Source organism: Mustelus asterias, chromosome 1, assembly GCF_964213995.1.
Source record: "Mustelus asterias chromosome 1, sMusAst1.hap1.1, whole genome shotgun sequence".
In the NCBI taxonomy this organism is placed as follows: domain Eukaryota; kingdom Metazoa; phylum Chordata; class Chondrichthyes; order Carcharhiniformes; family Triakidae; genus Mustelus; species Mustelus asterias.
The window spans coordinates 126846624-126861548 of record NC_135801.1 but is presented as its reverse complement, the minus strand read 5'-3'; the positions used below and the strand labels follow the sequence as shown (position 1 = coordinate 126861548).

The window sequence follows — 14925 nt, the reverse complement described above, 5'->3', positions numbered from 1 at the left end:
CATGGTCTGGCCCCCGCCCACTATGATTCCCGTGGTGGGTGGGACGGGAGAATTCCCCCTGAGATTTTAGGGTTTTTTGTGTAAAACGCTCCTAATTAAAATTTATAAATTCTAAATGTTTAACACAAAGGTCCTTAGTTTGTCCCAACAGTGTACAAATAACTATAAAATGTGTAAATCAAGCAGAATTTATTAAGCATGGTTGTATATACAAGTAAAGCATGAAGACAAAATGGAAGTCCCTCATCCCTCTGGTTCCTAGGAGTCCTTGAGCATTGCCAGCACAGGTGATATATTTCTGTTCTCTGTCTTTAAAGTGACATTGAACTGTGTTCAAAAGAGAGACACACCTGAAGCCATGGTAATTCTAAGCCAACAAAAATTCTGACTTTCCATGTTTTCTGTTTTTGTTTCAGATTCTAGCATCTGCAGTAATTTGCTTTCACTTAATTTTAAATGTGGTTGAATAATAAAATCCAAGAACATTGCAGACAAACAGCAACCCCTAACAATTAGTAAAATTATCAAAATTTTACAATTTATATAGAAACTTGTATCAAAATTTCCACTTGTGTTGCCTTCCATCGTCTAGTCAGAGGTCTCTAGCCAATGTCACATGTTCAGTTTTCACACCAGCTGACGAATGGGATGAACTGTGAGATTAGGCATGTTATCTTGTCAGTTATTTATTGTGATTGACACTAACTGAAAAATCTTATTTGTCCATTGAACTCGGAGCCCTATTTTACTATTTTGATTCTAAGTGTTGGGCAGACTTGAAACTGGGAGTGTTTCAGATCTGACTTTTGGACCCGTTCTGAGGTGCCCCCATATGCACTCTGCCTACAAAAATATCAGCAATTCTGAATCGCGCTGTAGAAGCCTGTGGGCGGGGCTTAACATGCCCGAAACCCTGGAGCTCCGATCGGTGCCTCCAACTGCACATGCGCAGAATAAAAAATGATAGAATGCTGCTCCCCTGCCACATCCCTCCTGGGCCGGATAATGCCCCCTCCCCTGGCCCCCACAGACATTGCCCCATCCCCACAGACATTGCCCCTCCCCCTTCCCCCTCACGAATCTCAGGCAGCGTGGCAGCGAACCCCCCCCCCCTTTCCCCTCCGCTGATCTCAGGCAGAGTGGCAGCGGAAGTGCTGGTAAAGTTGGGCGTGGAGCCCATAAAGTCAATTTAAATGGCCATCGTGCCCGTTTCTGGTGCGGTCCCAATTGTGGTCATTTTCAGGCCTTGGTAAAGGGGGAACTGGCGTGGAGGCCAAGTTTTTGCGCCACAAAAAAAATTACTCTCAAAAATTACAATTCAGCATATTTATTTTGGTTTTATGTTGTAAAAGGCATGTTTTAATACCTTTATCCATTGAAATGTGTCTGATTTGACATTTCAGACTATGGGTGGCGACTTCACGGGGAAAAATCAGGATTGTTCTAAAGGAATATATGCACTAGCAGGTAAGTATTTTCATAAGTGACTTCTTAAAAATTGAATTTTATAAATGCAGCTTTGTTCTGATATTGTGGGGTAATTTTTTCTCTTGTACGTCACAATCTTTTGTCAACTTTGTTGCAGCGAGGGATGTTTTTCTAATGTTAAAGAAGCCAAATTACAGAAAAATAGAACTCCAAGTGTTTGCAACATTTTTTGAAATTTACAGTGGTAAGGTAAGTGAGACATTTAACTGAAAATTAAAACATTTTCATTATATTTGATAACTAAAATGAATATTTGTACCTATTTCAATGCAGGGGAACTCTTTGTTACAGTTAAAACTTCATCTATAAACGCAAGTTCATCATGATAGAAATGAAATTTGGTTAATTATACATATAAAAAGTCAACAAAAAATGTTTCTATTGATTATTTTTAACAGTGAAATAGTCCATTTATAAGGCCTTTCTGACATTTAAAATATCCCAGGAAACTTGAGAAATTGATGTGGTGAAATGGTCATCAAAGTGATAAATAGAGGTTCAGTTAAGGAGATGGGTTTTGAGATATTTAAAGAAAAAAATATGTTAAGCAGGGAGATTGAGCAAGGGAGGGCCCAAGCAGTTGAGAACTTGGGTGCTGTTAATGGGTTAAAAGAAATGGTGGGAGTCTGAGATGCAAAGCTAAAGTGATTTAAAACTTGGAGAATTCCCCAAGTATTGTGAATGGAGCAGGCTCAAAGGGCCAAATAGCCTCCTCCTGCTCCTATTTTCTATGATTTTTCTAATAAGGAGCCAATAATGACTATGATGATAAATGGATGGGATTTAGTATGGGGCAGGATGTATGTAGTGTTAAAAAGGCTTTGAGGAGGTGGAAGTGGTGGTGAAGCAGACCTTCGAGGGGTACTCCAACGAGGAAATGGGGCTTGTGATGAAGGTGCTCCCCCATCCCCTTCCTGCTCAGGTCGATTAACTGCACAACCTCATCCCTACCTATATCTGATCATCTCTCACAGTCCTCAAACCATTGGTGTAAGGGCCTCCAATTAGGACAAAGGTGAGTGGGCGGGTTGCCCAAGGCCATGACTGTTGCCTGTACATTTCTGACAGGTTGGGGTGGGCAGGTAGGCGGTGGAAAGGCCAGCCAGTGAATGTTATGTTAATTCTTGTCCTTCCTCTCTGGATCATCACCAGCCCTTTTCCTGTAATTGAATATTAGACTTCACTTTGTCCTGATCCCAAAACTTATTAATCAGATTCAAAGACAAAAGGCGCTGGTGATTCTTGTAACCATAACCACCCTCAGAAATAAGAAATTAACTTCAAAATAGTAAACTCTGGCCAGAATTCTCCGACCTCGCCTGCAACTGGGGTTCTCTGGTCCCACTGCAGTGAATGGTGTTTTGGCTGAGTGTCAAATTTTCTATTCTCACTGGCATCGCAGGTGGGTGAACATGATCAGAGAATCACAGTCTCTATTGGCCTGGATTTTGCAGTCAGCGATAAAGCAATAATGGATCCTGCTGACTTTGAAGAAAGCTGCCCACAACGATCTAGCTACCTTTGTGGAATGGATTTCCTCTTTCTTGGTGTTAGCTTGAATTGGGCACCAAAATCAAGAGGATCTTCAGGTAGTTATCAACAGGAATTTCATAAAGCAGCGTAGATGATCGATCACATTGAAGTATTTGTACAAACAACAAACTAGAAAGTAAAATACAATTAGTATCCTTCACTTTTAATTAAATTTTAAAGTCAGTGATTTGAATAATTGGTCCATAAACATGGGATTATGGTAGACGCTAAAATATAATATAAAAATCATTACTTTAAAAATGTTGATTTTTTTTTTAAATCATGATGAAATTTGACCTTCCACAAATAATAAAATTAGTTTTTCCAAGACAAGAAATTTTGCAGTACTAATTAATTTAGCTGAACAAGTTGAAAATCCAGTTACTCATTCAAAAATATATAACGTCTAGGTTTTCACCATGACATTAATGGCATCTTAGACTATAATTAATTAGCAATCCGATAAGAACACATCCTGAGGTGAGGGGACTTCAATAGTACATCCTATAGAAAAGCAAAGGATTGTTGACAGCAACTCTGGATTTCCGTATTTAGCTGTCTCAGTGGAAGAATGACAGCAAAAATGTAGTTTTGTTATCATTATTGTCACAAAATCCAGATGATTAATCTTGCTGCCCATGGGAAGACGTTCATTTTCAACTGTTGACCCAGATCTTCCACTTGGACCCACATAACCTTTTTAATCTTTAGCTGACTGGCCACTGAGAGTAATTATTACAGTTCAGATTCTTGCACTTTCTCAATTTGGTTTCAATGGCATTTGTGGTAGAAGACCACTCTATAGGCCTGCGCATTGCATTGCACTGAAGTATCTGACACATTCTGAGTACTGCCCTATTAGAGTAACTGAAACTATGTCCTGTCACCTTCTGGGTTGGACGCTGAAGATTCCATGGCTGCACTTGAAGATAACCGAGGAGTTTTAGTCTATGTTCTTTCCTCAATTACCAAAACTAGGTTAACCAATCATTGATCACATCACTGTGTGCAAAAAATGAACAGTGTATTTATTTACAAGATTAAGGGGATGATTTTTCCCTTTGCCAGTCATCCCAGACCCCGTTATGGGTCCCATGCTTAGGGTTATGAGCTATGGCCATCGCCAGATCCAATGCATTTTCAGTGGTGATGGCAGAAGAGCTAGAACTTTGAGGGACAATTGTTGCTTACAGGTGGAGGATAATCCTTCGGGAAGCAGACTTGTGCTTTCTTTAAGAATGCATGAAGGCAATGGGAAACCACCTCATGTAATCTTTTCCCTAGTCATATTGCTCTCTACGAACGGTATGTTTTGTCTGTATAGCGCGCAAGAAACAATACTTTTGAATATAGGGACCCGGGATCAATTCTGGCCTCGGGTCACTTTCTGTGTGGAGCATGTGCTACCAGATAAACCTATTGGACTTTAACCTGGTGTTGTGAGATATCTTACTGTGCCCACCCCAGTCCAACACCAGCATCTTCGCATCATGTTTATGGATTTCTTTGATCTCTGGCTTACAGAAATCCAGATAGTAGTAAAGGAATTTAAAGCTAGGGGTGATGCTTATGTCCCAGTTTCTTTTGGATCCGAGTTACAAATGCCTCTTTTGAAAATGTGCATGCTCAGCACAATTTTGCATTCAGGAAGCAGTTGCTTAGTTTCTCGAGCCAGATGATGCTCACGGTGCAAAATATAATGCTGCAGTAGACAAAATGATATGAGCACTTTAAAACTGTGAACCAGTGCCAGGTTACGTTGATTTAGAATATGTTGACAATTTTCTGCATACTAGCCTAATGTCGGGGCCATTGCTCATAACCATCTTCTTGAGAGCAATTGGGGATGAGCGACAAATGAACAATCAGTGACCTTCTCATCCCATGAAAGAATTTTTTAAAATTCTGAGGTTCAGGCCAAATAAAGTGGTGTTCTGAGAGTGGGAACATCCCATTATGCAGAAATGGAATGGCAATAAGATGGCATTCTTATCGCTTATGTTTGTCCATGTTTTTGGATTAAACTACTTCTGGCAGGCCCATTTAATGGTTGGAACATGTCTATATTCAAAGAATGAAGAAGCCCCTTACAACAGGGGTAATTTTTACTTGCATGACTACTTAATTACATGTTGAACAATCTTTCTACAGCCATCTTAAAAAAAATCTATGTTATACATGTTAAGAGGTGAACTGCTCTTTATCAAAAGCGTTTCATACCACTCTAATGTCTTGGGTTTGAATTATTTTAGTAAAATTAATTATTTCAATTTTTAAATGTTTCTTTGTACAAACCTCTGTGTAGCAAAAAAATAATTTTAGTGTACTTTATTATGCAGGTATTTGACTTGCTGAACAGAAAAACTAAACTAAGGGTGTTGGAAGATGGAAAGCAACAAGTTCAGGTGGTTGGGCTTTCTGAACGTGATGTTAAGTGCACAGAAGATGTTTTGAAACTAATTGAAGCTGGTAATAGTTGCAGGTAGGTCTGTATTGAAAAGTATTGTTTGTGTGTAACATCTGTCTGACATTTCTCAAATTTAAGTATAAATTATTTCTGTAATGCCATTATTCCTGATTTCAAATGGAGACCCACCATAATTGGGCTCCAACAAGAAATGATGCCTATGACCTGAAGGAGCTCTCCAGAATTGAGGAGATGGGGGTGGGGAGGAGGAGAAGGAGAAGGAAAAAAAAGCTACTGTCATAGGACATTCGAAGTTAGTTGAATGCTATGATTCAGGGTCGTGGGTTTCCACCTGAACAGGCCAATTCTTAAACCATAGGTCTTTGGGCACATGGGGAGGTCGTCTAATGGGATGGTGTGATCTAGGGTGCAGGGGATGCTCCATTTTCTCCTTCCTTGTCACTGCTCCACCTCATTGTTAAGATGTGGCTCCAGTGTGGTGCATCTTAATGGACAAGTTGTTACCATTTTGAACAATTGGTATCAAGCTCCTCCCGTTATGTCATTCTGTTGCACTTCAAGGGGAGTTTCGGAGTGACTTTGAAGTATTTCCTTTGTCCTCCCCAGGACGTTAGCCATTTGAGAGTTGAGAAAACAGGACCTGTGGGGGGGCACTTCTCAGCAATTCAGTCAGTGTCCATTCCAGCATAGTTGATTTTTCAGGAGATTTGCCTAAATGTTTGTGAAGCTGGATTCAAGAAAGACGCAAGGATTTGTTTAACAGTTTTCCCAGGAGGATGCGGCAGAGGCATTGTTGATGGAATTTTTCTAGCACTCGCGTTGTTGATAATAAAGTCCAGGTTTCACTGCAGTAGAGGAGTGTGGTGATGGCAAATGCTTTGTACACTAGGACTTTTGTTGAGTTGCGGACATCTTCGCTGTCAAACACTCACTGTCGTAGTTTGTGGAAAGCTGAGATGATCTCCTTTGCATCTCCTTTTCAATGGTGGCCTTTTGAGAGAGGTGGCTGCCAAGGTATAGGAAGTGCTCAACATATTCCAGAGTGTTTCCTTCAACATGTATGGGAGGTGGAATATTTGGCTGATCAGGTGGGAGTTGAAATGAATTTAGCCTTGATAACAATTCAAGGATAGGGCAAGTCTCTTATATGCAGAATTGAAGAGCTCAAGAGTGGCTTGCAAATTCGGTGCAGAATGGGCAAGAGACTAGTTATCTGTGAGCTGTCACATGTCTATGGTGGGAGGCAACTGAGGTTAAAGAGTTTTCCATCTAGATGGTGTTTAATACACACATTGAGGGCAGTTGATCTTTGATAAGGTTAGTAGCCACTGTCAGATGGATAGTCCCCATAATATTTACAATCATGCAGCCTTGTTTGTCAGATCCAGATTTTTGAAGGAGTCCATTTCAGATCTCCCATTCAAGATACTTGCAATCATGTCATTATGAAGCAATGACAGAGTTGTGCTGAAGTTTCTTGGACATCCAAATCTTTGGAGCACTATCTACAAAGTCTTGTGAGTTACTGATCAAACAATTTGATTAATTCGATGAATGCAATAGTGTTCTCTACATTTTTCATGGATTTTTCTGGCATAAAGAACACATCAGATGTTCCTCTGTAAGTCCACACTTGTGTGTCTGGAAGGATTTCCTGAGACACAAAGTAGGTGATTCAGAAGAATGTGTGTCAGGATTTTCCCTGGAATGGGCAAGAGAGAATGCCTTTAGTTTCCCTTCTTGAAAATAATTACAATTGTTACATTCCTTGGAGGGGTTCTATTTCCTCCCAAATCCAAGGGAATTTATGCACAGTGACACAGTGGTTAGCACTGCTGCCTCACTGCGCCAGGGACCCAGAATCAATTCCAGCCTTGGGTGACTGTCTGTGGAATTTGCATGTTCTCCTCATGCCTGCATGAATTTCCTCCAGGTGCTCCGGTTTCCTCCCATTGTTCAATGATAAGTAGGTTAGGTGGATTAACCATGGTAAATGTGTGAGGATACAAGGAGAGTGCGGAGGGGAGGGCCTGGATGGGAAGCTCTTTTGGAGAATCGGTGCAGACTCAACAGACTCAATGGCCTCTTTAGTAACTTTGCTGCTAATTATTACTGGCAATTTTAGTTTATATGTATGGAAGTCCTATCCTTCAAAACAATTTATACTTGATAACTCTTTAATTATCAGTTTCTTTGACGAATAGAAATAACTGAAGTTTATGAACTTCCTTCTGTATTATATTTATTAACTGCATTGAATGTGGAAATGCTGAGGTCACTGATAATTTTCCACAAATGTATTGGCCCACACTCTTGACATTAGAAGGTAAAGAGCACTGTGGGTGCACCCACACTACATGGACTGCAACGGTTCAAGAAGGCAGCTCACCACCACCTTCTCTCGGGTATTAGGGATGGATAATAAATGCTGGCCTAGCCAGTGACATTCACATGCCTTGAATGAATGATTAAAACATAATGGAGGGCAAATGAATGTTTTTTCCCACTTGAGCTTAAAACTTTCACCAATTTGAAGTGGCCTATACAATCGTAGGATCTAAACACACAAATGTTGGAGAGGGGAAGAAACCAGGTTTGACAGTCTCCCATTTTGATCCTCTTAGAATGTTTTAATTTTACAAAATATTATTTGCCTCCGCTCATTTAGAAGATGGATTTTTTTTAAGCTATGTTCACTTTGAGAGTTCATTTGTAATATATTGCAAGTGACTGTGATGCACATTTTCTTTAATTCTCTTGCTCAGTTATTCAGTATTTTCAAGACAGATTGATGGATTTTTGGTTCCTATGGGATTCGAGGGATATGAGGATATTGCAGGAATTTGGTAGGACATCAGCCATGATCTTGCTGGTTGGCAGAGCAGGGTCGAAAGGCTGAATGACCTACTCTTATTCATTCTTTTCTTGTTTACCTACATAATTCAATTTTTAGTTAAATTTATTTATTAATTTAATATTTATGCTAAATATTTTGCCTTTGATTTAAAGAAAATTATCTATTTTGAAAATGTTAAAGAAACATAATGATTGTAACCAAACTTGTACATTTTATTTGTGTTATAGAACATCTGGTCAGACTTCTGCAAATGCTCACTCTTCAAGAAGCCATGCGGTGTTTCAGATAATTCTTCGCAGAAAAGGGAAAATGCATGGAAAGTTTTCTTTAATAGATCTGGCAGGTAATGAGAGGGGAGCAGACACTTCCAGTGCAGATCGTCAGACACGGCTTGAAGGTGCTGAGATTAACAAGAGCCTTCTAGCACTCAAGGTAACTCGAAGCAAAAGTTAAAGTTGCAATTTTCAGTCCAAACCAAAGATACACTTTATAGGTCGTTATAAGCTTTGTTGGGACTCTCAGCAAGATGCAATAACCTTTTTTGATGATGTTTGTCCAATTGAACGAGGACATTGCAGTTGCTAATCTTTGGAGTTATCACTAAAGCTGGGAATCCCCCCGTGTTGAGGATCTTCCTGCCCCACCATTTGCGTTGGTCGCTGTCTGTGTCGTTAGGGATCTCTCCGTCAGTCCCTTTCGCGGAACTAGAAGATCCCACTGGTGGGAAAGGCATAATTATTAAAAAGAAGTTACTTGCATTAATTATTTGATGCCGGGCTAAATTTGAGAGTTGAAAAAATACAGGCCCTGTGATTTTCCAGTGGTGTCTTTTCCAATGGTGGATGTGGCTTTCCATTGGCTGCCGGCAGAACCTACTGGTCCCACAGAAGTCTGTAGTGTTTTTAATGGCTCACTGCCCTGTCACCGGGGAACCTGTCGGGGGGGGGTTTGTCTTTGGCGGCACAGGAAGGGCCAGGAAATCCCACCCTAAGAAATGTGCTATGCATTCCTCTGAATATTTTTCTCATTTTAATATTCATTTGTGTAATTGCAGGAATGTATCCGAGCCTTAGGTCGAAACAAACCTCATACTCCATTCAGAGCAAGTAAACTTACTCAAGTGCTAAGGGATTCTTTTATCGGAGAGAACTCTAGAACTTGTATGGTAAGTAACACTATACAGTGTTAAGCATTTTAAGGAAAGGTTCTTGGTATCTATCAGCTATTCAAAAGAAAATGCTGGTTCCTATATGTGCTTCATAGAATTGGTTAGTTTAATTGCCATAAACTAATGCCTTTATTCCCTGCCACATCCCACCAACTGTCATCCCACTCTCTCCTGAAAATTGTGATATGCTGGGGTATGATTCTACAAGAGCTGTTAGCTTTCCAGTGTTGGTGGTCATTCTGCACATGGGAATCTGGACTAAAAAATATTTTATGTAGAGTATGCAGTAAAACACAATTCTGATGTTGCTTAATGTCACACAGTATAAGTTGTGTGGCACTATTAGCTCAGAAGCACTGAAGCTAGTTGTACTATCCCACCACTACATCTGGTTAACAATAATTAACTTAGCATATGCTTGTGATTGAACATTAGCCTTCCTGGAAGTCAGTGGCCCATTGCCTCAGAGGTGAATGCACAGAGCAATGAGAAAACCCCATTCTATTAGTTGTCATTTGATTTTTGGAAGTTATTTTTCTTTCTATTTTTTTAAATTAGCATTCTCCACACTGAGTTAAGCCAGGCTGAATTTAGAACTCAGAGAAAGCCATATGCTAGGTGCAACTCTCAGCGGGTGATGTTTGGCAATGGCAGCAGTTTTTTAATATAATATAAAAGCATTTTATTTTTACTCTGCCAGGGACAACGTTGCTGTATTGTTGGTATCCTGTCTATAGGACTGAATATAATGTCATCCATTTAACCTCGAGTTGTTACAAAAGGCTTTAGAGCCAATTAAATACTATGGTCATGGATTCAGTGTAGGCAACTTGACAGCATGCACTAAGATCCCATAAACAGCAACATGATGAAAATTAGTTTGATGTGTTAGTTGAGAAATGAATATAAGCCAGGTTTCGGCAGATTGATATATTTAAACATTTCATTCTTAACATTTGTTTGCAGATTAGGTTGATTTTTTTTGTTTCAAATTTCATTGAATCATCAATGTTTCTGCTTTTGCCCACTGTTAGCAACTTTCTAACTTCAGGTGCAACCTGATTTATTCTGACCATGAAGTTACAATATTTCAAAGGGATAGCTTATATTTAGTTATAGCTTCATAATGAATCCTGAACTGCAAATTGGTGAATTTTCAACTGTGCAAGAGTTGATGTTTATACATTTTCTGCAACCTTTTAAACTTTATGTACATTCATAGATTGCCACTATCTCTCCAGGAATGGGTTCATGTGAGAACACACTAAATACACTTAGATATGCAAACAGGTATGATTTTTCAAATAAAATGTATATGAAACAAATGTGCCATCTCCATTTTAATCCAAAAGTAAGATCTTGTCTAAGCGTCTTTTAAAGTTATTTATCTAATTTATATTGAAGCTATAAAGTTCTGTCTGTAGAAATGTGAGAATTGTTAATGCATTTTTCATTTAAACTTGAATGTACTTTTGTCTTAAATGTTGCATTCTTTTGGATTAAACTAACAGCTTTACATTGCATGTTTGGTAAATTACTGGGAGTTTGAGAATTTAAATCTGATATGCAAAATATGGAAGTAAAAACAACCATGAAGCTGTTGGATTGTTTTTAAAAACTCTGCTGTCAAGGTAAGGATACCAATTGTCCTTGCCTTTTCTGGCCTCTATGTTACTCCAGAACCATGCCGATGCGATGGACTCTCTAAATGATCAGCAAGCCACTTAGTTATTTCAAACAGCTTTGGGATGCAAATAAATGCTAGCCTTGTCATTGATGCCCACATTCCAAAAATGAGTCTTTTTCCTTAGCAAATTGGATGCTGAGGTTTTTTGAATATGAAAGGTATTATCATGAAGCCTAGTCACTATTAAAAACATTTCAACAGGTTTTTCCAAATAAGTTAAACAGTTCCCTTGCTGCGAATTAAAGTCACATAGCTCATAATCTATTTCAGACAGATGCTGTGAAGATCAGTTAGAACATAGAACATAGAAAAAATACAGCACAAACAGGCCCTTCGGCCCACAAGTTGCGCCGGTCATGTCCCTACCTACCTAGGCTTATATATAGGCTTACCTATAACCCTCAATCCTATTAAGTCCCATGTACTCATCCAGAAGTCTCTTAAAAGACCCTATCGAGTTTGCTTCCACCACCACTGATGGCAGCCGATTCCACTCACCCACCACCCTCCGAGTGAAAAACTTACCCCTGACATCTCCTCTGTACCTACTCCCCAGCACCTTAAACCTGTGTCCTCTCGTAGCAGCCATTTCAGCCCTGGGAAAAAGCCTCCGAGAATCCACCCGATCTATACCTCTCAACATCTTGTACACCTCTACCAGGCCACCTCTCATCCTTTGTCTCTCCAAGGAGAAAAGACCGAGCTCCCTCAGCCTATCCTCATAAGGCATGCCAACCAATCCAGGCAACATCCTTGTAAATCTTCTCTGCACCTTTTCAATCATTTCCACATCCCTCCTGTAATGAGGCGACCAGAACTGAGCACAGTACTCCAAGTGGGGTCTGACGAGGGTCTTATATAGCTGCATCATTATCTCCCGACTCCTAAGCTCAATCCCTCGAATGATGAAGGCCAGCACACCATACGCCTTCTTAACCACCTCCTCTACCTGCGAGGCCGATTTAAGAGTCCTATGGACCCAACCCCAAGGTCCTTCTGATCCTCTACACTGCTAAGAGTCTTACCCTTGATATTATACTCCTTCATCCCATTTGACCTGCCAAAATGGACCACTACACATTTACCCGGGTTGAAGTACATCCAAGACTATAAAATCATTATTTCTGTTTATTCATTCTAAAAATAGCAGAAGATATTTTTCTTAAGCCTTAGCAATGAGGAGGAGAGGTGCCTAATTTTATTGGTAGACCTACTAGTGAATCAATGACTGAGGAATGGGTCAGAACGATACTCCTCCCATGAGTTGGGTACACAGACATGAAAGAGATTAATGCCAGTCAGTTAGCCAACTAGATTTTGCAAGGAAGCCTGGTATAGTGCTTGTGTCAAGACTAGAAGGCTGACTAGAAAACGTTAAGCATACCTGCTAATTAGAGATGGTATTCTCAAAGGTTTCACTAACTGCACAAAGATGATATTGATTACATCTAATATGTTCATTCTGTTTCTACCTGCAACATAAAGCAACTGGTCTTGTTGCATCAGTCTTGTTTCTGGTCCTATTTCTCAGTCCGCCTTCAGAAAGATTGGGGAAACGCACATGAAGACAAATGCATAAGATGCTGAGACAAATGCATCAGATCACGAGGGGGTTCTATTGTTACATTCCTGCAAAATAATTTCATATTGGGCGGTATGGATGCATTCCTGAACATTAGACCCTCTAACATTTTATAGCAGTGACATCACTGCACCCAAGAGAATATTGAGGGGAAGACCCAAACTTGTAATGACTTTCAAAGTTTAATTGTTTAATAGCATGGGTGAACAATTTATTTTCTGACTGTGTTATTGATGTAGTAAACATAAAATACAATACCAGAATAACTTGTATAAAAGAAAATTTGAAATGTAATATGAATCTCAGAATGGTCTTTGCCCTTAAGTTGGTCATTAACATCCTAGTGTTGCAAATCATGCAGTTCAGAATACATATAATAATTTTGCTGGCTTCAACTTGATAATTGACTGCAGGTAGTAGGTGGGATTTACCAAGCACTCAGCACGTGTTTCACAGTGGTGGGAGGTGGCCTGCCATTAGCCAACAGTGGGATCTTCTGCTCAACAGGGCTTCCCATTAGGTGCACCCCTCACTGCTGTGAAGCCCACGGAGGGAAGCGCCATTGGCAGGACCAGAAGACCACACCAGTGTGAATAGCCAGCAAAACACGCCCTGTGACTTTTTTCTTCCAAAGTATTATTTCTAGAATTATATGCCATATTTTCCACAGGTGTTCTGTCTTTCAAAATGTGCTTGTACTGTTCTTCCCTAACTGGGTTTTCTTCCTCTTTGTTCACTCGTTTGCTTAATACTGCAGAGTAAAGGAGTTTGGAATAAGTCCTTCGGACATTCCCTTTCAGCAAGGTGGTGGGAGCCGTTCTGACCTCTCTCCTACCTACCTCGAGTATGATGACTTCCCTCCTTCACCTACCAGGTCTTCTACATCTTTCTATCAATTTCTTTTCTTCCTGCCACCCCTATTCCTTTTATACTGGACTATGCGAACCATCAATTATTACAAACTCTACTACTAAAGCAAAATACAATGTATGCTGGAAATCTTAAATAAAATCAACAAATGCTGGAAATACTCAACAGGTTTTGCAGCATCTGTGAAGAGCGAAACAGGTAGTATTTCTGATGAAAGATCTTTTTCTCTCTGCAGCTGTTGCCAGATATGCAAAGTGATTTCCAGCATTTTCTGATTTTATTAAAAGTTCCACCTTGGTTTAAGTCTCTGAATTCATACACAATACTGTTGCATGTCTTTCTCCTCTTCATTTAATTTTCTCCCATTATTTGTTGGAATCTTTAATGGAAATCTATTTTTGCATGATTATATGTAGATTTTCAGTTGAAGTATTATTTTCAACAGTAGTGTTGTACTTTATCAAAATAACTTTTTGTGCATAGCTCAAAAATTAAACCTGCAGAAATGCCAGACTAGACTAGCTGACAGAAATTGCTATTCTGCAATAGATGATAAAAATGCATTTGCTGATTGTGTTGAGGGCAGTTTTCTTAAATTCTGTAGCGGGAACGATTTGCATATGGTGCAATACAGTACATTTACTGGTCAATCAGACCAGTGATAATTCCACTACAATGATTCTTTACTAAATGTACTGTCTTTAGTGGTGCTAACTTCAAGCTCTGTTAATAGCAGTGTTGCCTGGGTCACTTGTAAATAAAAATGTTCACCATTTCAGTAAGTGAAATGGTCATCATTCTTTATTTTACAATCAAATGTAAATTATTTGTTGGTATGTTTGGTAATTGTGATTTCAGCAAGCATTTCAGATTTTTAAAGAATGTACAATTTGTTGCTATAGTAGTATCATGACGTTATCTGTGCCACTTCATCTTTATGGATTGGCATTCTGTAATTCTGTATTAAATAGTTTTTAGTCATTGAGTTGTTGGAAGTTTTGGGAGATCCAAGATGCAACTGTATTGTTTATATATAATCAGGAAATTTAATCTTTCAAACTCCACAAATACACACTCGCTTCTTCATCCCTCGGGAAGAAAGTACTGTTTTTGAGAAATGCATACCCCTCCCCACCCCACTTACTGTTTAGATTTTCCCCATCAGCAAGATCAAAAAGTTCTTCACTATTTGGTTTTGTTTTTCTATTCGGAGTTTCTTTTCCACACTTCATTTTATATTTCATTTATATTGTTTTGCTAACTTTTTTTGTACTGACCAGAGTTGATTCCAGTCAACGCTGCTCTTCCAACT

General features: G+C 39.4%; 1 protein-coding gene across 8 annotated transcripts in view; it reads left to right on the top strand.

Moving 5' to 3' along the window:
- LOC144497364 (kinesin-like protein KIF2A) overlaps positions 1-14925 on the top strand; it is a 109783-nt gene that overhangs the window by 77901 nt on the left and 16957 nt on the right. For 6 of the 8 annotated variants that reach the window (XR_013498543.1, XR_013498542.1, XM_078218563.1 and 3 more), the window contains 6 exons: positions 1404-1467; positions 1586-1677; positions 5361-5503; positions 8534-8738; positions 9361-9471; positions 10697-10764. Coding sequence is in view for 6 of the 8 variants with exons in the window: in XM_078218563.1 (XP_078074689.1) it covers positions 1404-1467; positions 1586-1677; positions 5361-5503; positions 8534-8738; positions 9361-9471; positions 10697-10764 (683 nt within the window). In the remaining 2 variants the exon portion in view is untranslated. Of the gene's footprint in view, positions 1-1403; positions 1468-1585; positions 1678-5360; positions 5504-8533; positions 8739-9360; positions 9472-10696; positions 10765-13500; positions 13618-14925 lie in introns of all 8 variants that reach the window. The other 2 variants (XM_078218537.1, XM_078218527.1) reach the window with 1 other exon arrangement.